The sequence below is a fragment of the Myxocyprinus asiaticus genome, chromosome 2 (assembly GCF_019703515.2).
Source record: "Myxocyprinus asiaticus isolate MX2 ecotype Aquarium Trade chromosome 2, UBuf_Myxa_2, whole genome shotgun sequence".
NCBI lineage: Eukaryota > Metazoa > Chordata > Actinopteri > Cypriniformes > Catostomidae > Myxocyprinus > Myxocyprinus asiaticus.
This window is the reverse complement of record NC_059345.1, coordinates 39,104,350-39,127,486: the sequence shown is the minus strand read 5'-3', so window position 1 is coordinate 39,127,486 and position 23,137 is coordinate 39,104,350. Positions and strand designations below refer to the sequence as shown.

Sequence of the window (23,137 nt, the reverse complement as noted above, 5' to 3'; positions counted from 1 at the left end):
ACAGTCTGTGATGATTTGGGGTGCAATGTCATCTGCTGGTGTTGGTCCATTGTGTTTTTTGAAAACCAAAGTCACTGCACCTGTTTACCAAGAAATTTTGGAGCACTTCATGCTTCCTTCTGCTGACCAGCTTTTTAAAGATGCTGATTTCATTTTTCAGCAGGATTTGGCACGTGCCCACACTGCCAAAAGCACCAAAAGTTGGTTAAATGACCATGGTGTTGGTGTGCTTGACTGGCCAGCAAACTCACCAGACCTGAACCCCATAGAGAATCTATGGGGTATTGTCAAGAGGAAAATGAGAAACAAGAGACCAAAAAATGCAGATGAGCTGAAGGCCACTGTCAAAGAAACCTGGGCTTCCATACCACCTCAGCAGTGCCACAAACTGATCACCTCCATGCCACGCCGAATTGAGGCAGTAATTAAAGCAAAAAGGAGCCCCTACCAAGTATTGAGTACATATACAGTAAATGAACATACTTTCCAGAAGGCCAACAATTCACTAAAAATGTTTTTTTTTATTGGTCTTGTGATGTATTCTAATTTTTTGAGATAGTGAATTGGTGGGTTTTTGTTAAATGTGAGCCAAAATCATCACAATTAAAAGAACCAAAGACTTAAACTACTTCAGTCTGTGTGCACTGAATTTATTTAATACACGAGTTTCACAATTTGAGTTGAATTACTGAAATGAACTTTTCCACGACATTCTAATTTGAGATGCACCTGTATATATTTATATATATATATTATTTTTTTTCTGGATTAAATCTGTGTGACAACTTTTTAGCTTTATTTCTAAAATACCTCAAGAGCAGTAACCACTCTTTTTTCCAACATGCCACATTACCACTTAAAAAAAATAACAAAGGTATATTGACAACCTCCATTTGAATTTGGGTGTGAATGGTTCTATACATCCCAGGTTCAATTATGGTAATAATAATAATAAAAAACTCCATTCAACAAACAACATTTTATTTTTGCCAACATCATCCACTTAAATGTTTTCTTGTAAACTTTTACTCTGGAGAGAAAGTAAATAAAATTTCTGTCGACCACGACACTGACTTGAGATATATTTGCCTGTTTCCCTTATAAGTTACACAACTAGTGCAGCCTTTGGTTGCATAAAAGCACTTTAAAAACAACAAAAACAGCGCATCATGTCATAGGCATAACTCTGAAAAATATTGCGCACATATGTAAAAATCAGCTTATGGTGAACAAATATCTAAACTTAAATATTTATTTTATGTTCAGCAATTTGCTTAAAAATACAAACACCATATTCATCTAAAATAAGATCATGGCATTAGAAATGAGGATGTCAAAATCCGCAATAAAATAAAAACCAATTTTCCAACAGAAAAATAAATTGATTCTAAGGATGTTACCTAAAACTGCAGAAACAATGATTTTCTTCAAGAGAGGCATTTCCTATTGAGCTCCCATTGCTTCTACATAAATTGCAGAGGGAAGTTATAGTTCTGTTTGGGAGGTTGACTCCCTCACACTTTGGATAATCTCCTGGCATCGAGGCCCATGTGCAATCTTGGTGATTAATATGATTATATAAAATACTCTCCACCCTCTTTCTTCAAGGTGCTATTGGATATGAGGCCGTGGCTTCAGGATAAGTTTCCCTGTCTAGGACATGAGGAAGGAAAAAAACACATCAAAGTTTGACCAAAAAAGTGGTTTTAGACTCTTAAATCAAGTCGATATGTAATATATAAAGTCTGAGGTAACAAACAGAAATTAGTCAAAGTACACAAGTACTCACATCGTCACAGGACATGTTATATTCTGCTAGTACTGTCCGGCAGCGTGCTGCAATACTGCAACAACAGGTTAAGAAGTGATCAGCTAGTACTGCACAATGCCAGTCTATAGGGCACTGTTAATCTGCAGTTGTGGAAATGTTGATACTGCACAGACTGATTGATCACAGATTATGCAATATGATGAAAAACATAAGAAATTCCCTGTATTGAGAAGGATACATTGATGGCGCGACAACTCGTTTGTGTATTCCAGCAAAGAACAGGCCAATGAGAGTCACACAGCTGATAGTGAAAAACGGATGATTCCATAATGATGAGAAGAAAGAAACCTGTGGAAAGAGAAAGGCATGAGAGACAACAAACATCCGTTATGGCATACAAGCAGAGTGAGACTTCTGAGGCTAATTTGACATCTTTCGTAAATCTCATAATTCCTTTTACTTTCTGAGTGTCTGGATCTATCAGCCAATTCCAGGCTCCTGTTGCTGTGCACACAGACACCACAATCAGAATCACTGCAAAAAGAAAAAAGCGTTTTCTAATTAAACTTCAGGAAATATAAAGCTCAATAAGTATTATTTCAATCCTCGCTGATAGCCAACAATGGTGTTGTGGACACTCAAGCTTGGAACACAGACACATGTATAAAGATTTTAGTCCAGGTATTAAACTGAGACTGAAACTGACTAAACTGTTTTTGTGTGGATTCATTGAGTATAACACCAAAGTTAGATTTACTTACTACGCCAGCGGCCAGTAGCCGGCTGCAAACAAGACACATACTCTGTCAGTCTTCTCTCAAAAGCCTTCAAGTCTGCAGAGAAGGAAAAGAACTGCATTGAAGCAATGACCTTAAAGGGATAGTTCACGCAAAAATTTTATTCTCTCATCATTTTCTCACCGGCATGTCATTGCAGATGTATATGACTTTCTTCTGCTGAACACAAATGGAGATTTTTAGAAGAATATTTCAGCTCTGTATGGCAGACCTTTGAAGCTCCAAAAATCACATAAATGCAGCATAAAAGTCATCCCTACAAATCCAGAGGTTAAATCAATCTCTTCTTAAGCGATATGAAAGGTGTGGGTGAGAAACAGATAAATACTTAAGTCCTTTTTTTTTTTTTTTACTATAAATCTCCACTTTCACTTTCTTTCACATTTAGAAAGTGAACGTGGAGATTTATGGTTTAAAAAAAAGAACTTAAATATTGATCTGTTTCTCAGCCCTATCATATCGCTTCTGAAGATATAGATTTAACAAATGGAGTCCTACTTTACTTTTCGCTGCCTTTATGTGCTTTTTGGAGCTTCAATGTTCTGGTCACCATTCACTTGCATTGTATGGACTTACAGAGCTGAAATATTCTTAAAATCTTTGTGTTCAACAGAAGAAAGAAAATCAAACACATCTGGGATGGCATGAGGGTAAGTAAATGATGAGAGAACTTTCATTTTTTGGGTGAACTATTGGGTGAAGTTAAAAAACAAACATTATTGAATATTTTTCATTTTCAAAGAATTCATCCACCACTATGCTGCTATTTCACATCGCCCACGAAATGTATCATCAAGATAACACTGAAATGAGACTTAATTACGTTGAACCAGCGTTGCACACTATTCTTCATTTAATATACACTGTCAGATCTGCTGGCACTATGATTGTGCAACTCGATATTGAAAGCCAAGACATCGTTAGACTCTCAAATCAGGCTTTAATCTTTTAAGATTTCGGTGGCATGCTCCTTCACATACATGTGTTGCAGTGAGTGTGTAAACATAATCAACGTTTGCCTTTAACAACTTAACTGAGTCTAGAGTCTTAGCTTTGATGCTAGCAGCCCAGTGCCAACACAGCAAAACTGACTTGCCATAACCAACATGCGACTCTCCCCCCTTTCCGCTTGACGATGACACATGAAGATGTGTGCACTAAACTGATAATCGAACAACTGTATTGTACCTTCAGCTTGCTCTAATGAATTCATTGCTTTTCTCCTGCGTTATAGTCACTCAGTCCAGGCCCGCAGAAACACGCAGCTGCGGCTCAGCGTGCACCAGCCAATCGCGGAAGCTCTGTTCTCATTGGGTAATGTGGAGTGTGTCACATCTAAATGTGTCATGAAACCTTTTTTATTAGGGGTTCAAGCGCTTAGCGCTGAAACCCTACTGTAATTAAGATTTTTATTATTATTATTCCGCCATAAAACTGATCGGGCAGAGCAAACCGTAAGGCCTAGAGACTTGAAACTTGGTCAGATGGTAGTGGTATTGCTCGCTAATCAGAAACACGGATCAATAAATCGGTCAATAGGGGGCGCTACAGCGATCATAAACGCGAAACTGCTCATTACTACTAGACCGTTTGGCGTAGACTCAACTGCTTTATACCATTGGAATCCTTGGCTCAAACCTGTATATCTGAATTTCCGCCATCTTGGATTTTTAATAAAAGCTACTTTTGCGAACTAGTCCTAGGTTTTTCTTCCGATCGGGACCAAACCAGTGCCAAACGATTCTACGGAGTCTCAATATCAAAAGATATCAAAAAAGTTTGAACTTTCGACTCGAGCTAGCTACGGCATGCGAAAACATCGGTAGGAGTGGCCAATTTTACGTAAATGGTTATAACTCTTGAAGGCAATGAGATAACTTCACCAAACTTGGCATGCTTATGTAAGAGGTAAATCTTTGGTCGCCCAGAAATGTTGGCGCGATTTTGCCACATGATGGTGCTATAATATAAAAAAAAAACATGAAATTGGCTGTAACTATGAAACCGTTAATCCTATTGACTTTAAAATGTGCAAACACTGGCTTAGTCTCAGCTGCCATCATTGTCTATATGGACATTCACATATGTTGAAAAACATGGCCGCCATAGGCCAATCAAATTTCAGTAGCTATTACACAAGGTTAACAATGACCAATCGGAATGAAACTTGGTGGACCTATTTGACTCTTGGTCTGAGAGGGTTGTGCAAAGTTTAAAAAAAAAAAATCGGCCACTAGGTGGTGCTTTTGTAGGTGTTAATGGTTGTATATAATGCAGTGTTGTGAAAAAACACAAGTAATATATATAATCTGATAGCTCTTCTCATTCTAAACAACTTTGCCTCAAGAAGCATTGGTGTCTGTCAAACTGTTCGATAAATATTTCAGATAATGTTAAAAACCTACTTTTGCGAACTAGTCCTAGGTTTTTCGCCCGATCAGAACCAAACCAGTGCAGAAATATACTCTAGAGTCTGATTATCAATAATTATCAAAACAAAGTTGAAATTTCGACTCACGGTCGCTAAGGGGTGCCAAAACGTTCGAAAAGGGTGGGCCATATTTTTACTAAAATGGCTATAACACCCGAACGAATTGAGATATTTTCACCAAACTCGGTACACATGTGTATAAGGTCACAGTAAAAAAAAAAAAAAAACAGCAGAATTTGGCCACTTGGTGGCGCTATAACAGGAAATAAAAAAAACATAAAAACAGCTCCAACTACGCAAACGTTAGTCTGACTGAGTTGAAGATCGGCATGCAGTGTCTTTGTCCAAGGTGCCATGACAGTCTATGAGGACATTGGCGTATCTCAAAAAACATGGCCGCCATCGGCCAATGAAGTTTGAGCACCTATTAGACAAGGTTAACGGAGGCCGATCGGCACAAAACTCGGTGGGCCTGTTCGACTCCTGGCCCTAGAGGTATGTGAGAAATTTGAAAGAAATCGGCCAATGGATGGCACTAACGAGATTCACGCTTCTGTAATGTGGTCTTTCACACATACACACAATGGCTGTGTCCCAATTCAAAGGCTGCATCCTTCCAAGGACTCGGACTTCAAAGGCCACGCCTTCGAAGGCCGCGAAGGTCAGACTGAGCATTGTTAATTGGGACAGTCTAGCCTACGGAGGACTGTTCTTGTCGCCTAACAACTGTGACAGCTGCCGAGTGACTGTAACGTTTGTACTGGACTTTTTTGAAAGTTATATTAAACTGTCAGAAAACAAAACAGGGTTCACAAACTGTCTAAATATTTTTACCATGGTCCATTTCTGTATATAATAAAGAGTATAAACTATATATAATCGCATCTTAGTAAGATATAAGTCAACATTTCAACCACTTTAAAGTTTATTTTTATTTTATTATTATTATTATTTTACATTTGTATCATTAGATATTTGAGTAAGTTGAAACCCAATACTTCTGTTTAAAAATGTAATTCGGCAATTTCTCTCAAAAAAATCCTGTCATCACTGGCGCGCAATTAATTCTGGAGTAGGCAAGGCCGTGAAGGATCCATCTGTTGTATCCTTCATTTCACGGGAAACGAAGGATGCATTTGGAGGGCTCATTTGAAGGAGCCTTCGAATTGGGACAGCTTTTGTCACGCAGCAGTTACGCAATCGGCCTTCGAATGCGACCTTTGAAAGATCCAGCCTCTGGACAAATTCAATCTTACAGGTATTTGGAGAGCTAAATTTCCACATAATAAGTCATTTACCTGGAGTAATAAAACAGGGTCTAGTCAATCCAGAATTGACTTCTGGTTATTGTCTGAAAGATTTAACAAAGATGGTGTGGAAGTTTACATTATTTCTACTCCACTAACAGATCATAAAGCTATCAGCATTAATATTAAATTCTCTAATACAAGTTGTTTTATTAATGGATTGTATTGGAAACTTAACAATTCACTGCTACTATATGATGAAGTTAAAAAAGTAATCACTGGGTTGATATGTAGCTTTTGGGATAAAGCCATTAAGGAGAATGCGTTTTGTTCAAATTGGGAACTTCTGAAATTTGAGGTCACTAAATATTTAAGGAAATTTGGCAGTGGAATAGCCAAACATAAAAGAGCTGAAGAAACTGACATTATTGTTGAAATAACAAAATTAGCAAATAAATGCCCAGACAGTTTATTGGATGAAGAAAAATTACTATTATCAGATCTGCAAATCAAACTAGATGAACTATATAGAAAGAAAGTTGAAGGTGCATTTGTCCGATCAAGGAGACGTTGGCTCGAAGAAGGTGAACAAAATTCACAATACTTCTTTAATTTAGAGAGACACCTTAATAACTTAATATCTTATTAAGTATCTTAATAACAACATTAGTAAATTAAATGTGAATGGGGTTGTAATAAAGGACCATAAACTAATTTCCAATTACTGTTGTGAATTTTATAAGAAAATATATACATCCAATTATTCTCAAACGGTATCTGATGCTTTTCTGAGTTCTATAGAGGTGAAAACTATTGACAAAAATAAAAATGAATTTTGTGATATGCCAGTTTCTGTTGAGGAAGTGATAAAGGCAATTAATCATTTGAAAAATAATAAATCGCCAGGTACGGACAGTTTGACCACAGAAGTTTATAAGCAATTTACAAAAGATTTGGCCCCTTTTTTGCTCAAGATGTTTAATGAAAGTATCAGTAATCAATGCCTTCCACCCACCTTGACTCAAGCGTTAATCACATTAATACCCAAACCAAAAAAGGACTTACTCTTTCTTGATAATTGGCATCCAATTAGTTTACTGAACAATGATTATAAAGTATTTGCCCTGATATTCGCTAAAAGACACAAAGCTGTATTAGATTCAATTATCGAAGAAACACAATCTGGCTTCATGAGGAATAGGCATATTCCAAACAACATAAGATTAGTTTGAGATATTTTGGATTATCCTGAATTTAATGTAGATAATGGATTTATTCTTTTTCTTGATTTCTTTAAGGCCTTTGACTCTGTAGAGCATCAGTTTATTTTTGAGTCACTTATAAAATTTGGTATTGGAAATTTCTTCACTAGGGCAATTAAAACTCTTTATAAAAACACCAACAGTTCAATTAAATTGTTGTTTGGCACATCTAGTAGGTTTAATTTGTCTAGAGGGATTAGGCAGGGTTGCCCTGTCTCTCCATATCTATTTTTGATAATAAGTCAACTCCTTGCGAATCATATTAAAGCGAGTACGATTAAAGGTATGACTATTATTGATAGAGAACTAGTTATAACACAATTAGCAGATGACACCACCCTCTTTCTTCAAAATGATAACCAAATACCCATTGCAATTAAAGTAATAGAAGTGTTTTCTAAAGCATCTGGTGTTTATTTGAATGTAAAGAAGTGTGAACTTATGGCGGTCAAAGAATGTTCAGTGGCAACTTATTGTAACATTACAGTCAAAACAGAAGTCAAATACCTAGGAATTACAATAAATAATAATCAACAGAATAGAAGTTCATTACATTTTAATCCTATTATCCAAAAAACTCAGAGGAAGTTTAATCAATGGCTTTTAAGAGACTTGTCATTAAGAGGGAGAGTTTTGATTTCCAAAGCAGAAGGTATATCTCGATTAACTTATACAGCTATGGCTCTTCAGGTTGATTATAAAATATCAAAGGAGATTGATAAGATGCTCTTTGATTTTGTTTGGAAAAATAGGATACATTATATAAGAAAAATGATCTTAATGAACTCATATGAAAATGGTGGTCTCAATTTCCTGAACTTCGCTACATTAAACAATACATTTAAAATCAACTGGATTAGACAGCTTAAGTATCCAGTGTCTGTTTGGAATATTAGTCCCCTCCATATTTTATCAAGTCTTGGTGGCATAAATTTCTTTCTTGTTTGCAATCTTGACATTAACAAAATACCTGTGAAACTTTCTGCATTTCATCGACAAACCTTTCTAGCATGGAGTTTAATTTACAAACACAACTTTTCACCTCACCAATACTTTCTCTGGAATAATAAGGACATTCTATTTAAACAAAAGGCTATTTTCTTTGAAAATTGGTTTAGAAATAATATTGTTTTGGTGGACCAATTATTTAATTCAGATGGCCTTCTTTTTACTTATAAGGAATTCATGGCAAAATATATATTCCCATACCACCAAGGGAATTCGCAACTGTCTTTAGCGCAATTTCTTCTAAAATATGTATGTTGTTTAAACAACAAAAAAGATTAGATTACCAGCAACTCCCACCCCTCTCACCAAATCACTCCCGTAAAATATGTTTCTCCTGTCGTAATAATTATAATAGATCAATAAGAGCCCTTCTCCAGAAGGATGTTGTTTTGAGACCAAATGTAATTGCATATTGGAGTCAGTTTGTGAGTGATGTTGACTGGAAAAAAGTCTGGCTTCTGCGCAATCGCTATCTCTTAACAAACAAGGTTAAAGAAATATCTTTTAAACTCCTTCACAGAATATACCCCGCTAAACATTATTTAACCAAGTTTAAAAAAAGATATAGATGAAAGTTGTAGCTTTTGCAAGCAGAAGCCAGAGACAGCTGTTCATTTATTTTGGCACTGCCCTTATGTGTCTTTTTTTTTTGGGCAAAATGTACTATATTTTATTGTTGGAAATGTTGATGAAAATTTTACATTACAGTGGAAAGATGTTCTTTTAGGTATTATTGTAAACTCCAAAGATAAACAAACCTGCACTTATTTTATTAATTTTTTTATTTTAATGGCTAAATTTCACATTCATAAATGTAAATTTTCAGGGGAAAAAAACATGTTTTATAGTATTTAAAAATGAAGTGAAGCATTATATTGAGTCAATATTGCCCTCCAAGAAACAAAAAGCTCTTCGAATTTTACAAGCATGTACACTCTTTAAAGTATTCTTATAATATTGTTTATACCTCCCCCTAGCATTTGAAATGTTGTATTGATTTTTTGATTTTTTATTGAAAAAAATAAGGATACAGCCTCTGAATTGGGACACAGCTATAATTCATATCATTTGTTAGATTTCCTCATACTGAACAACTTTGCCTCAAGAACCACTGCTGTCAATCAAATCGTTCATTAAATATTCATGATTATGTAAAAAATCTACTTTTGTGAACTAGTCCTAGGTTTTTTGCTCAACCTCAATAAAACCAATGCAGTACAATTCTCTGGACTCTCTAGGTCAATAATTATCAAAACAAATGTTAAACTTTAACATTTGGGTAGCTATAACAGTGTCATTTAGAAAATGGGCGTGGTCAAGTGTACAAATAAGCCCATAATTCCTAAACAAAAACTCAGAACTTCACAAAATTGGTTGAGCACATGCGACATATGATTCTAAACAAGCATGCAGACTTTTATGGAGATCGGACCATAGGTGGCGCTATGAGCTTTAAAAACCATGTATTTCCTTAGTAAATTGCCTGTATTGGCTGTAAATGGTCTATTCCATCTATGATCTAGGTGGTTACATGCTTGCTAAATAACATCTGAGACAAAAGCATTCCAATAAACTCTAACATCTGGGACTGACACAATATCACTCTTAAATAATGAACATACAGACCCTTTAGAAGCCCACCATAGACACAGCAGGATCTAGAGGAGGTAAAACAGAGGGATAGGGGGTACCTGTTGGTATGGAGTCAGTACGGTAGCAAATTCTTTGGGAGTTATAGGAATATTAAAATGATTTAGAAATTCTTCAAAAGAAAATAACTGGCCCGCTACATTAATATACTACGTCACAAGCAAGATGCCCGCATCAAACCAGTGTTAGAGGAAGAAAGATTTGTTCTTATACAGAATATTTCTGTTGTTCTGGATAAAATATTTGACAGTAGAAAAGTTGTTTATAAATCAATGACCAGGCGAGAAGGACCTGCTTATGAAAATGAGACAATTTAGCTGGTATTTTTCAACATTATAATTACAAAAATAAATAAATAAAATAAAATAAAAATAAAAACAAAAAAAATAAAAAAGTCCACCAAACTAAGAGAAAATATGGTGTGGGTTAAAATTCCAAACAGAAGTGTTAAGAAGTGTCTAGCCAACTTAATTTTAAGAGTGTTATTAAAAAAAGTGCAGACGTCTAACATATTGAGACCACCATTCTCATTATTACAACAAACTTCTTAATATAATGTATGCCATTTTTCCAAATGAAATGAAATAACACATCTCAATGTGTCATGAATCCCCCCTTGTTCAGCAGCCAGTCATTACCTCTCTAGAGAAGGTTTTTAAAGGGATAGTTCACCCCAAACTGAAAATTCTCTCATTATTTAATCACCATCATGCCATCCCAGATCTGTATGACTTTCTCTCATTTGCAGAACACAAATGGAGATTTTTAGAATATTTCAGCTCTGTTGGTCCATACAATGCAAGTGAATGGTGACCAAAACTTTGACACTTCAAAAAGCACATAAAGGCAGCATAAAAGTAATCCATAAAACTCCAGTAGTTAAATTTTGTAATGAAACTGAAATGCGTAAATCTTAACAATAGACTAATATAGCCTACATTTTTTGAGTGTAGATAATAACGGTTTTGCTTTAAGGGCCTTACATTTATGAATATAAAATTTCCCCAAAATAAATATATAATAACTAGTTTATGATTATATGAAATATAATGTACTAATGTATTTAAGTCACTATACCGTGTGTGAACAGCAGACTCACAAAGTATCAGATTTTCAGTTTCACGAGCACACATTTATTAAGCTTGCACACAATACTCACATGATGTTTTCTTTCTCAAGGAACTGAAATTACAATCAAATATTTAATACTATTACTATTTTTTGACAACTATTTATATATATTTTTTTATTTATATAGCGCTTTTCACAGTATACATAATTTCAAAACAAAGTCTGCTGCGTGCTGACATGTCACATCATGCAAAAAACACCAGTCAAAACTCTTATGGTGAGTAGTGTGGGCTTGAAAAAGTCATAATTTATCGGCTTTAATATGTCAGCCTAATTTTCTTATTGGACCGATAACCAATAACTTTAAAAATGCACATTTATTGGCCGATACCGATATGGCCACCGATATATCACGCATCCCTACTTAAGGCCCCTAGTGAGCAAGCCAAAGGCAACAGTGGCAAGGAACCCAAAACTCGATGTTAGTTTATGAAGAAAAAATGCCTTGGGAGAAACTAGGCTCAGCTGTTGGGAGCAAGTTCCCCTCTTGCTAGACACCTGGAATACAATGCCAATTTCAGTTATCTATGTGTGATACAAGTAATGTATTAATTGAGTAAACTGAGTAGATTTTTTTGGTGGGAAATGTTTAAAACTTAAGGATAGTGATTCAAATGTAAGATTAATTTAATTATTTAATAAAGCAAAATATTTCCAAGTGCCCCTTGCAACCTGCTTAACATACTCCCCTGGTTGGGAAAAATATCTTAAATATCTAAAAATATCTAAAATATAAGTCTTGTACTATAAAACTTCCACATATTTTTGCTTTGTGAGATCAGCATGTGGGGGAGTGCATTTCATAATTTCATAAGGATGTCATAATTTTACCCATAAACATATTGTAGCAGCAATTCATAAGATGGTGAAATGGTCTTTATTGATGCATATGTTTGTTTAAAAAATTAACTTTTCATTTAATGCACATGGTACAGATGAGTATTTTCTGAGTGCTAGATGTTATACTTAGCTTTGTTGTTTTTAGGTGTGAATCTATTAACTAACACCAGATTAAACTTTTCACGCAGTAAATCTTCAATTTCACAGTCTGGGATTTCTTTCATGTCCACCAAGTCTGAGTCCTCCTGTGGATTGAATGTAACCTCACTGAAAGTCCAACCAATCAGAGCTCTGAATCCTGTGGGCGTCTGAAGGGAGCAAATGGATTTGAGCATGAACAGAGAGTCTTGACTAGTCTGCAGGTATTCGCATGCCTCCAGGAAATGATCTGAACTACGGGGTGTTAATGTGAAGCAATAAATTGTTTTCATCAGGCGCTTGTCTATGAGGTTGGAATGAGCAAAGGCCTCATCTTGGACCAACTGCTTCCTTCCAGTCTTCTCCAGAATCCACCTCATCCCATCATTTAGGAGCCGGAACACACCTGGAGGCTGTGGCTGGTCTTTACCTGAGATCATCTCTAAGGGATGCCAGATTTGGCATGAAACCCCAAAGCTCACATCAGCTAAATAAGGCTTCCCATCAATCTCCACCAGATTGATGAGATGAGTCTCCATTGGGTTAAAATCATTCACTCTGTTGAACACCTTGGAGGCTAGTGTGGTGTATTTGTAACCCATCTCTTTTAGGACCCATGAGAACAAGAGGTTGTTTTCACAACACCAGCCTCCACGATTGCTCTTGACAATTTTATCATAGATGATTTGCAGGTCCATGGTGTTCCTCTCCCCACAGTGCATGCTGAGGTTCTCAAATGGAATATTCATAACATGCAGCTTGTGGATGGTGCACAAAGTTTCAAAGTCAGCTTTGGCATCTTGGCCTGTAAACCCAATTCTTTTAAAGTACCCTTTCAGATCCATTATATTCCTACAAGAAAGAATGCAAAAACAGTTTTAAAAGAGTTTGTATTGCCACTGGGCAGTGTATTACATTCACTGACCATCTCGCCAAATGCGAGTAAATAAAACAAAATAATCACCAGTGACCGGTTACTTTATAAAAGACTACAAATAAACATAAGTCAAACTGTAAGAACGATAGTCAGACCCATGTTGATGTTAGTGTCATGAGCTATTCAAACCAAAGACACACATATAGTCTACTGAATGTTACGGTATGCTGGTAACTACTAACAGCTTACCTCAGTGTAATTTATAGATGTTTATCTAGTTTATCCTTTTTCCCTACAGAACTTCACGTGGCGATGGAATATTCCTCGCATTAAGCCACCAAAATGAAAATACGAGGAACAGAATCGAGAAGTATATAGCTGCAGGCTGAGCTCCAAAATGAGGCTGGAGCTCCAAACTGCCAGCAAAGATAGGGGCTGTTTCTCAATGTGTGTTCTTATGTGTTCTTACGTTCCTGTGGACTCGTTCGACATTATCATCCACTGCCGAAGTTCAGTTCCAATTCTCAAGAACGTAAGTACAGAGAATGCACAAAATTACCTGGATGTGTTCTTGATAAGGCCGAACATCGAGGATGAATCGAATAGTGACGAAGGACAATTATCATTTTTTTTTTTCCTCAAGAGTTTCCCCTCTGTAAGCTTGCAAACGTCTGATGGCTCTTGAGAGTCGCCATTCTCCATCAACATTTGGTGTTTTGTTCGGCATAATTTTAATAATGTAATGGTAGATGGAAGAAAAGAGTGTTAACAGACCTTATTCTTTCAATGCGTCACTAGTCCTGCAAAATCTTTCTGGTGTAATGATAATAATCCTGTTACTGGTGGGTGATAATGCCAGTAGTTCTCTCACTGGTTACAAATATGCTGGGATGGGCAATTGCACAACAGGAAGATCGCGGCACATCTCAAAGCTTGCAACAGATGCGTTCTACGTCCTCCTGTCCATCAGAGTTCATTCTTTTAAGGTAGCTTGGCAAGACTGGTCTTCATAAAAATGCAAATCTATTCCCTACATTCTAAGCATTGAGAAACACCCATAGACAGAGCCCCTAACCTAACCCAAAAGTATAATTCGATTTTGATGCAAAACCTTAGCGTCTGTGTAGTTGAACGTTCAGCATGTCAAAATATACTTCATTTGACTGCGCACGCATACACAGGCGACTGGCAAATACAGACTGCTATGAGATATTGGACTATTTAACTTCAGGAGTTTAGACCCATAAAGATGACTTTGTATTTCTTCAGACTCGAGTTATACAAATGTAGGTATCTCCAGACCCCTTCACACACATGCTCTTGACGTGCACATCCAATGTTGTTGTTTCCACATTAGTCTCATGTTGTTACCGGCAATTACATCTATCACTTCTTCGTAAAAAGAACAGCTCAAATGTGAGTGTTGCCAACTTGTAATAATATAATAAATCCAGGTGCATGCGCATACTGGTGTTCATAGCACGTGCGGTTAGAAAAATCATCCCACGTGTTCAGTGCTCGAGCACCCTGCTGATGATGAAATTTACATTATGTGTCCTGTACACAGGGTTGGGAATGTTACTTTTGAAATGTATTCCACTACAGATTACAGAATACGTGCTGTAAAATGTAATTTGTAATATATTCCGTTAGATTACTCAAGGTCAGTAACATATTCTAAATACTTTGGATTACTTCTTCAGCACTGGTAGATTTTTTCACTTGTTTTGACTATAAAAACTCTGCCAGTACAGTAAGACAAAATACACATGTTAAAAATGCATTCTCTGAAAAACCTAAATATCTTATGCAGTGTTGTTTCTAAAACAAGATTAATCAAATTGATCTTGTTTTAAGGATTTTTAGATATTTTTACAGGAAAACAATACAAAAATTATTATCAGGAATATGATTTTTGCCCTAATATCAAAGATCTTACTAGAAAAAAAGAAATTATGATCCAACATGAATTTTCTTGATTAAAAAAATATGACGTGCCTGGTAACGTGCATGTAAAATGACTAGAATTAGCATTTTAGCTTAGCGTAAAGCTGACAATTTACACAAGGTTTATTTCTATTTCTTCTGCTCTAAACTTACTTCAAACTTACTTCTCTGTCTGCTCGTATGAATGTAACACATCATAAGAAAGTGTTTCACCGCTGTTCAAATGCACTTTGAATCGCATCATTTATATGTATAAATATTTTCCATCTGAAAGGACTAAATATTAAATGAAACAAATGACGATAAAATGCAAAGTAATCTCTTCAGTAATCAAAATACTTTTTGAATGTAACTGTATTCTAATTATCAATTATTTAAATTGTAACTGTAGTGGAATACATTTAGTTATATTTTGTATTTTAAATACGTAATCCCGTTAAATGTATTTTGTTACTACCCAACCCTGCCTGTACATAGACCAGAGTTTCCACTAAGAAATTTTGAGATGAAACAACGTGTCCGGGAATTATAAAGATTACCAGACAAATTGGAAAGAATCTGGTTATCTCATTTCAGTGTTAGTTTTGTGCTGTAACGCGACAGACTATTTATTATATGTGATATAATAATAGCACAATCAAGTCAAATGAACAATAAAAGTTTTTTCATTATAGCTGCTTTTCCATTAAACAAATGGCAGTAATAGAATTAGTGTCTAATTAAAAAAAACATTCAAAACAAAAACAGAGGGAAAAGCAAAGGCTAAGCTGCAATTTGCCACAAATCTTTTCATTCACAAATAAATATTAAAATAACAAAAATTGTTATGTCATATAATTTCTCACCTTGGCTAATTTCTTTCTCTTTATTTGTATGACTATTTTTCTCATTGCACAGAAGCATTTTGCTGTCGATGTGAAGTCAAATGTGTGCAGTGTTTCTCTGTAGCTTGAGATGCACATAAGCCTGGTGTCCTTCTCCAGAAGACGGCAACAACATGGCTGTTTTAATGCAATTCTGAAGTGAGAAGCTTTTCACTGCGGGCATGCAAGATTGGAATAATACAGGCTGCTTTTGCCAGTGTATGGGATACAACCCGCTGTAGTCGCGGATTAGGACTTCGCAAGCTGTCGGTAAAGTTTAAACCTTTGTGGCAGCGAAGTGCTGTCATCATTAGGATGGCATCACGCTGTACACTTGTGGCATCAACTAAAGGGGTTGCTGATGCTTTGTGTTAATATTTTCACCAGACATTTGTTGGACATTGATATGTTTTAATGGTCAAAAACTTTACTTCCCGGCTAACAGAAACCTGGAAGCAGACCCCTGGCGTTCACGTCTGACCAAAGTATAATGTGGGCTTTACACTAACCATTAACCTGTGTGGGAGTGTCACTCCCTTTTGGAGTTGGCCCAACCCCCTTCCGGAGTTACCCCGACCTCTTTTGAAGTTTCAGCCCCGTTTAGAGAGGTGCTTCCGCCTTTCTATTGGTGTAATCTATTTTCATATTTCATACACTTAAAGAACTTAAAGTTCAACAACACTGCGGCCGTATACTTTAGGGAGCAAGGAACAGTTAAGCCCAAAGTATGCTTTGCTCAGACGTGAACGCTGAGTGTCTGCATACAGTACGAGTGATGCAAATCTCGTCATCAGCAGAGTGCTCGAGCATCGAACACGCGTAGCCCGATTTTTCTAATCGCGCATCTTTGAATGCACAGAATGTGCATGGAGTTATTTGTACTAATTTGTGGGTCCACGAGGTGGCAACACTTACATTTTTTTTGAGCCATTGCTGTCACAAAGATGTAATCACCGCTAAACATCAGGAGATGAAGGTAAAAACAACAAGAGCAGATGTGCAAGATAAGAGAGCATGTGTGAGGAGGTCTGGAGATACCTGCATTTGTATAACTCGGGTCTGAAGGAATTAAAGACATCTTTATAGGTCTAAACTCCTGAAGAGAAAGTCTGGTGTTTCATAGCAGTCGTAGCGCGCATGTGCCAACCGCCTGTGTATGCGCGCACAGTTATACGGAGTATATTTTGACAGGCTTGCGTTCTACTGTATGCAGACGCTGAGCATTTGCGTTAAATTGCAAGTATACCCAGAGCTTTAGGAAACTCAAAGAAAGAGTTAAAGTTGCACTCAGTAACTTTTGTCTTTGTTTCATCTTGGACTTACACCGACACCTGTCGGCTTGGATGCAGCATAATTTAAAATCAATAGTTTTCAGTTTCAGATGTCATTGTTGAAATGTAGTATTCACAGTCAGCCATTAATGAGTGAAAGTGTCTAATAACAGGACGATTACTGAGATTAAGCGAGTAGTATTCGGCTGGTCATGTGATTCTAATATGGCAGCCCCCATGAGGAGACCCTCTCCATGTATAATAATTAGCTTTTATAAGATTACTGATATGACTGGAGTCTTCATCTTAATGTGAGTGCTCATGATTTCCTACATATATTGCAAAATTACAATTCCTGTCTTTAGGAGTTAAACTTTTTTAATGAGGAAAAAATTACTGAGTGCACCTTTAAGAGCATGTCTAAGAATTGGAAACAAAAACAGTGGAAGAAAGGGGAAAGAAAAATTACGTTTCAGTTTCCGAATTTACAAATACAAAGAAAATCCGAGTTTTTAAAACGCACGTGAACGGAGTGTTTTTCGCATCCGATATGCACTTTCATTGTGACTTTAATTTTCAATATCTGAACATTTGACTTGTATCCGATCCGATTCTCCTCGTATTTTAGACATTACGATAGACAGAAAAAAAGACCTAAGCGTGAATGCTTTACATTTAAAATAATCGGTAAAGAGCTGTAAAACACTTTCTGATCATATTTAAAATCCCCTACCCTTCAGATGAAGCCAGTGGAAGTAGTGTCAGCAAAAGGGTTGGATAACAAAGTAGTTAACCCTTGGACTACATAAATGAGCTAAAGCCTAAATGACAGGGCAAAATCCACAGTTAATCTAAATATGTCTGTACGGCACAACACAATACATGGTATTATTACTGTTTCTTAAACTATACAATTATTTAGCCTACACGATAATGTGTGTTAATGTAAGACGAACAAAAAAGTAGTGTATCACAGAACAGAACAAATGGTCATGGATTGAGAAACTAAACAGTAGTTACCTAGCGGTTTCACTTGCAGACAATAACAGCACGTCTCCCTTCCTGTCCGCGACTGCGGCTGAAGTGCCCGCGCGAGTCCAATATTTTGAGGATGTTTACTGTTGGATATTTGCATTTCTCACGTGCTCCCTCTAGGCTACTTCCGTCCCAGATGTTGTGCAAAATTCATCACATCCCGGATATATGCTTATATTCGTCTTAATGTCGTCTTAATATAATCCTTTCTTAATTTTGTGAGACATACAATACCATACAAACCCAATGATACCAGAATCAACCATAGGCTGTACAAGACTCCGGTCAAGTCAGGCGCGATTAAGATCTGGGTGTGCGCCTATTGCGATAATTACGGCAATTTGCGGGAGGAACAGAAAGACGTGCTTTCTGACTCTTGTTCACTGGATAGGATAACGAACTTTACTATAACAATAATAAAAAATAAAAATATTTTTTTTTTAGGTGTTTGTGTTCATTAATATATTTTATTAAGCCTACGTTAAAGGTGTATGGTTTTGAAGACTTTTGAATAGGGCGGGTATATGATTTATAACCGCAGTTTACTGCATTAATTAGATAATATTATAAATTAAACATTTCTACCAAGGATCTCACATTGTAAATGTTACTAATATGTACCTTGTAATAAACTTTGAATTGTAGAGTCCAGTAGAAAATTCAAATGTTCTTTATATAATAGATAGATAAATAGATCAATAGATCAAAGTCAATACAAGGCTTAAAGACATAAGTATTTTTCTAAAATTTAGAGGCCTGTACAAAGGCGAATTGTAATAAGGAGAAAAAATGAAGGCCTATTTCTTTCAAGGGACCTCCCACACTGTCTGAACCACCTATATGAAGCATATTTATTGTCATTTTGGAGTAAAATACATCAAAATTCAGCAAAACGGGAAGACACTGTGATTTTTCCAGAGCTCAGAGACCTATAGAAAGGTGAATTCAAATAAGTAGACAAAATGAAGGCCCATTTCTGGCAAGGGACTTCCCACACTATCTAAACTCTCAATATAAAGCACATTTACTGTGGCAATTTGGAGGAAAATGCATCCAAAGTCACCAAAACGTGCAAAAACAATGCTATTTTGAATTTGAAGACCTGAAGAATTGGGATTTTACATACACTGGTGGCCAAAAGTTTGGAATAATGTACAGATTTTGATGTTTCGGAAGGAAATTGGTACTTTAATTAACCACATAAGTGGCATTCAACTGATCACAAGGTATAGTCAGGACATTACTGATGTAAAAACAGCACCATCACTATTTGAAAAAAAGTCATTTTTGATCAAATCTAGACAGGCCCCATTTCCAGCAGCCATCACTCCAACACCTTATCCTTGAGTAATCATGCTAAATTGCTAATTTGGTTTAAGAAAATCACTTGCCATTATATCAAACACTGCTGAAAGCTATTTGGTTCATTAAATGAAGTTTAACATTGTCTTTGTGTTTGTTTTAGAGTTGCCACAGTATGCAATAAACTGGCATGTCTTAAGGTCAATATTAGGTCAAAAATGGCAAAAAAGAAACAGCTTTCTCTAGAAACTTGTCAGTCAATCATTCTTTTGAGGAATGAAGGCTATACAATGCTTGAAATTGCCAAAAAAACTGAAGATATCATACAAAGGTGTACACTACAGTCTTCAAAGACAAAGGACAACTGGCTCTAACAAGGACAGAAAGAGATGTGGAAGGCCAGATGTACAACTAAACAAGAGGATAAGTACATCAGAGTCTCTAGTTTGAGAAATAGACACCTCACATGTCCTCAGCTGACAGGTTCATTGAATTCTACCCGCTCAACACCAGTTTCATGTACAACAGTAAAGAGAAGACTCAGGGGTGCAGGCCTTATGGGAAGAATTGCAAAGAAAAAGCCACTTTTGAAAAAGAAAATGTTAGAGTGGGCAAAGAAACACAGACATTGGACAACAGATAACTGGAAAAGAGTGTTATGGATCTTAACCCCATTGAGCTTTTGTGGGATCAGCTAGACTGTAAGGTGTGTGAGAAGTGCCTGACAAGACAGCCACATCTATGGCAAGTGCTACAGGAAGCGTGGGGTGAAATGTCACCTGAGTATCTGGACAAACTGACAGCTAGAATGCCAAGGATCTGCAAAGCTGTCATTGCTGCACATGGAGGATTTTTTTGATGAGAAGTTCTGAACATTGTTTTCAAATTGTAATAGTAATTTTTCATGTTATTAATGTCTTGACTATACATTATGATGAATGCCACTTTGGTGAATAACAGTACCAATTTCTTTCCATAAGAGCAAAATCTGTACATTATTCCAAACTTTTGGCTGCCAGTGTAAGTACACAAAGTGACAGTAATGTAGATAGTGTCATGTGTTCTCAACTCCGCCAACGTCATGTGGGACACACAGGGTCACAGCCCAATGCAACATAAATTAAAATCCTTTTTGCTATTGGCTAGTGATTTTACTGGATTCTTCATATGAGAGTGTACATGAATTTGAACAATTTACTGTGCACAAATTCTTTTTTTAACTGAGTTGACAACCATTTCCTGCAGGTTACATCCTTACATGTTTTTGTTTTTTCCCCTTAAAGCTTAACTATGCACATTTTTCATTATTCAATTAATTTCTCCTATTCTAGCTTAATATGCAGAGACAGCTAAAAGTAAGCCATTAGTAGTTTAATTTTCTCAAACACTAAAAACTTTGTCTCTGTAGCGCTATGGAATTTCCCATTTGTTTTGGGCGACCCTCTAGACCATACCCACCAACACTGACTCAAACAATGCCATGAGTTGGGGGCAGGACTATCTATTTGTTCAACCAAAAACAGATAGGGTCGTATTCAGAATGCTGTTTTGATTTTTATTTATTTATTTATTTACTTTTTGCAGTTCCGTCGGGTGGTACTATGTGGTGCAGAAAATGCATACTTCAGTTTTAAAGATGAAAACAGATTTTTTATTTTCAGTGAAATTATCAAGTAAATGCAAGGCAATGCTCTGGAGTTGATTAACATCTCTGAAGGTTCAAGGAACCTAATAAATCTAAATTATACATGTTTATCAAAGATGCAGTTTTACATTTGTATTGTGTAAATACACCCTAGCAAGACCATTTGAAGTGCTTTTTTTTTATTTATGTAATACATTTTCTTTTAACACATTTTCTATTGAAATTATTAACAATTGAAAATTAAAGTTTGACTTCCATGTTCAAATAATGATTTAAATAAGTAATATAATATCAAAGTCTAAAGTACAATAAGGGGAAAAAAATATATTCAGTATTGTGACGAGGAGGAGGGCGTGGCAGGGCCGTGATGATGCACAGCCGGCGCTGAATCAGCTGATCAGCGGGAGAGCGAGATAACGGGGAGCCAGAGGCACCAGTTCGAGAGAGAGAGAGATGCACGTGGCATGTTTATCTGTGTTTGTTTATGTTTGTTTTATGTTGAGTTTCTTATTAAACTTTGTTTACCGTTCAGCCGGTTCCCACATCCTCCTTGCACATCCTTAATCTGTTACAGTGGTGCTGATATCCAGGAGGGAGGAGGGATACGCTGTCACAGAGTCCTCACCGCTGCCATCCGTCTGCCTGGGGATGGAGGGGTCGCTGCCGGCCGCTGAAAGCCGGAGAAACTGCTGCTGTCTGCCGAAGAAGGATTATTATCTCATAAAAATGTAAATATTTTACATCAGTCTAACTTAATTTTTTCTTCAAATCAACTTAAATTTACTTTTTGTAAATTCATTATTTACTTGCATAAACCTGAAAATGTCAACCTTATTAATATGGCTAGATTGAATGCATTATTTTCCACTAAATGTACTTTTGAGTAAAATATAATTAAATTACTTTATTAATGCAAAACTTAGGTTAAAACAAGATTCAGATATGACATTTTAAAAACAATTATTTGTATTAACAATTTGGTTTGTTTCTTGCAGAGTTTAGGTCCACACATAACAACTGGTCTATATGTATCATTCACTTTGTACACAATATTTGCCTTTTCATCATAAAAAATTCTAACTTTGAATAACAATTGTTCATGTTCTGTAGCAACTTGAACAATGCTGTAAATACAAATCATTTTTTAATAAACTGTTAAGTTCTCTATTGCGTTACAAACACATTTCCTCTTTGCAATTTAAATAATAGAACAATAACAAACAGAGCATAGTGTGTCCTTGCTTTAGAACAGCTTGGTGGTGTTTAGTGTGGTTACCCTTGCACAATCAAGGTGAATATTAAGATAATTCTCACAACCATACAATAAGACACCTTCTTGCATACAACCAGACACAGTCATACAAACAGTCATACAAATGCACACATTCTGACATATAACCACACAACTAAACACATTCTTAAACAGTCATACAAAAAGAAACACATTCTGACATATAATCCCACAACAAGCACATTCTTAAAAACAGCCATACAAGTAGAAAAATTCTTACAGAAAACAATACAACTATGCTCTTACATCCAACTCGACCCATACTTGCATACATACAAACAAATGCACACATTTTCATATACAATCATTACAGCAAACTCAGACATCTTATGCATATCAAGCCGCAAGAGTAGTTTGTAGAACAATTAATTGGCAATCGATGAGGTTTTTGATAAGCCAGGTTGAGTACATATATCAAACCAACAGTCTTAAAAATAAAGGTGCCAGGAATAACCATAGGGTGTTTTGCTGAAGAACTTTTTCTGGTTCCTCTAAGAACCTTTCAGTGATGTTTTTTTTTTGGTTCTTCCTGGCACCTTTATTTTTAAGAGAAAAGAATTAGGGCACAAGAGAAGAAACAGAAATCCGTTTCTATAGGTCTCTGAGTTAAGGGAAATGACACTGTATTTGT

General features: G+C 36.1%; 2 protein-coding genes across 3 annotated transcripts; both read right to left on the bottom strand.

Moving 5' to 3' along the window:
* Window positions 1-966: 966 nt before the first annotated feature.
* cnep1r1 (CTD nuclear envelope phosphatase 1 regulatory subunit 1) lies at window positions 967-3,950 on the bottom strand. The gene is made up of 6 exons (XM_051720709.1): window positions 3,757-3,950; window positions 2,533-2,604; window positions 2,232-2,305; window positions 2,010-2,119; window positions 1,790-1,844; window positions 967-1,653 (listed from the first exon to the last, which is right to left on the bottom strand). The coding sequence occupies exons 1-6, from the start codon at window positions 3,779-3,781 to the stop codon at window positions 1,612-1,614; spliced, it is 378 nt and encodes a 125-aa protein (XP_051576669.1). The 5' UTR covers window positions 3,782-3,950; the 3' UTR covers window positions 967-1,611.
* An 8,207-nt stretch (window positions 3,951-12,157) lies between these two features.
* Window positions 12,158-18,549, bottom strand: LOC127453914 (arylamine N-acetyltransferase, pineal gland isozyme NAT-10-like). Of its 2 annotated transcripts, none has more exons than XM_051720688.1 (2): window positions 18,254-18,549; window positions 12,158-13,127 (listed from the first exon to the last, which is right to left on the bottom strand). In XM_051720688.1, the coding sequence occupies exon 2, from the start codon at window positions 13,118-13,120 to the stop codon at window positions 12,251-12,253; it is 870 nt and encodes a 289-aa protein (XP_051576648.1). In that variant the 5' UTR covers window positions 13,121-13,127; window positions 18,254-18,549; the 3' UTR covers window positions 12,158-12,250. The 2 variants fall into 2 exon arrangements, with proteins under 2 accessions (XP_051576648.1, XP_051576657.1); XM_051720697.1 differs by lacking the exon at window positions 18,254-18,549 and adding an exon at window positions 17,967-17,987.
* Window positions 18,550-23,137: the final 4,588 nt, after the last annotated feature.

Bases quoted from the DNA above. Each gene is read 5' to 3' on its own strand.
- cnep1r1 (XM_051720709.1), bottom strand. From the start codon at position 3,781: ATGAATTCATTAGAGCAAGCTGAAG. The intron at 1,845-2,009 runs GTATCCTTCTCA...CTGTTGTTGCAG, and splicing joins CGAGTTGTCGCGCCATCAAT to TATTGCAGCACGCTGCCGGA. The intron at 1,654-1,789 runs GTGAGTACTTGT...CTCATGTCCTAG, and splicing joins ATAACATGTCCTGTGACGAT to ACAGGGAAACTTATCCTGAA.
- LOC127453914 (XM_051720688.1), bottom strand. From the start codon at position 13,120: ATGGATCTGAAAGGGTACTTTAAAAGAATTGGGTTTACAGGCCAAGAT.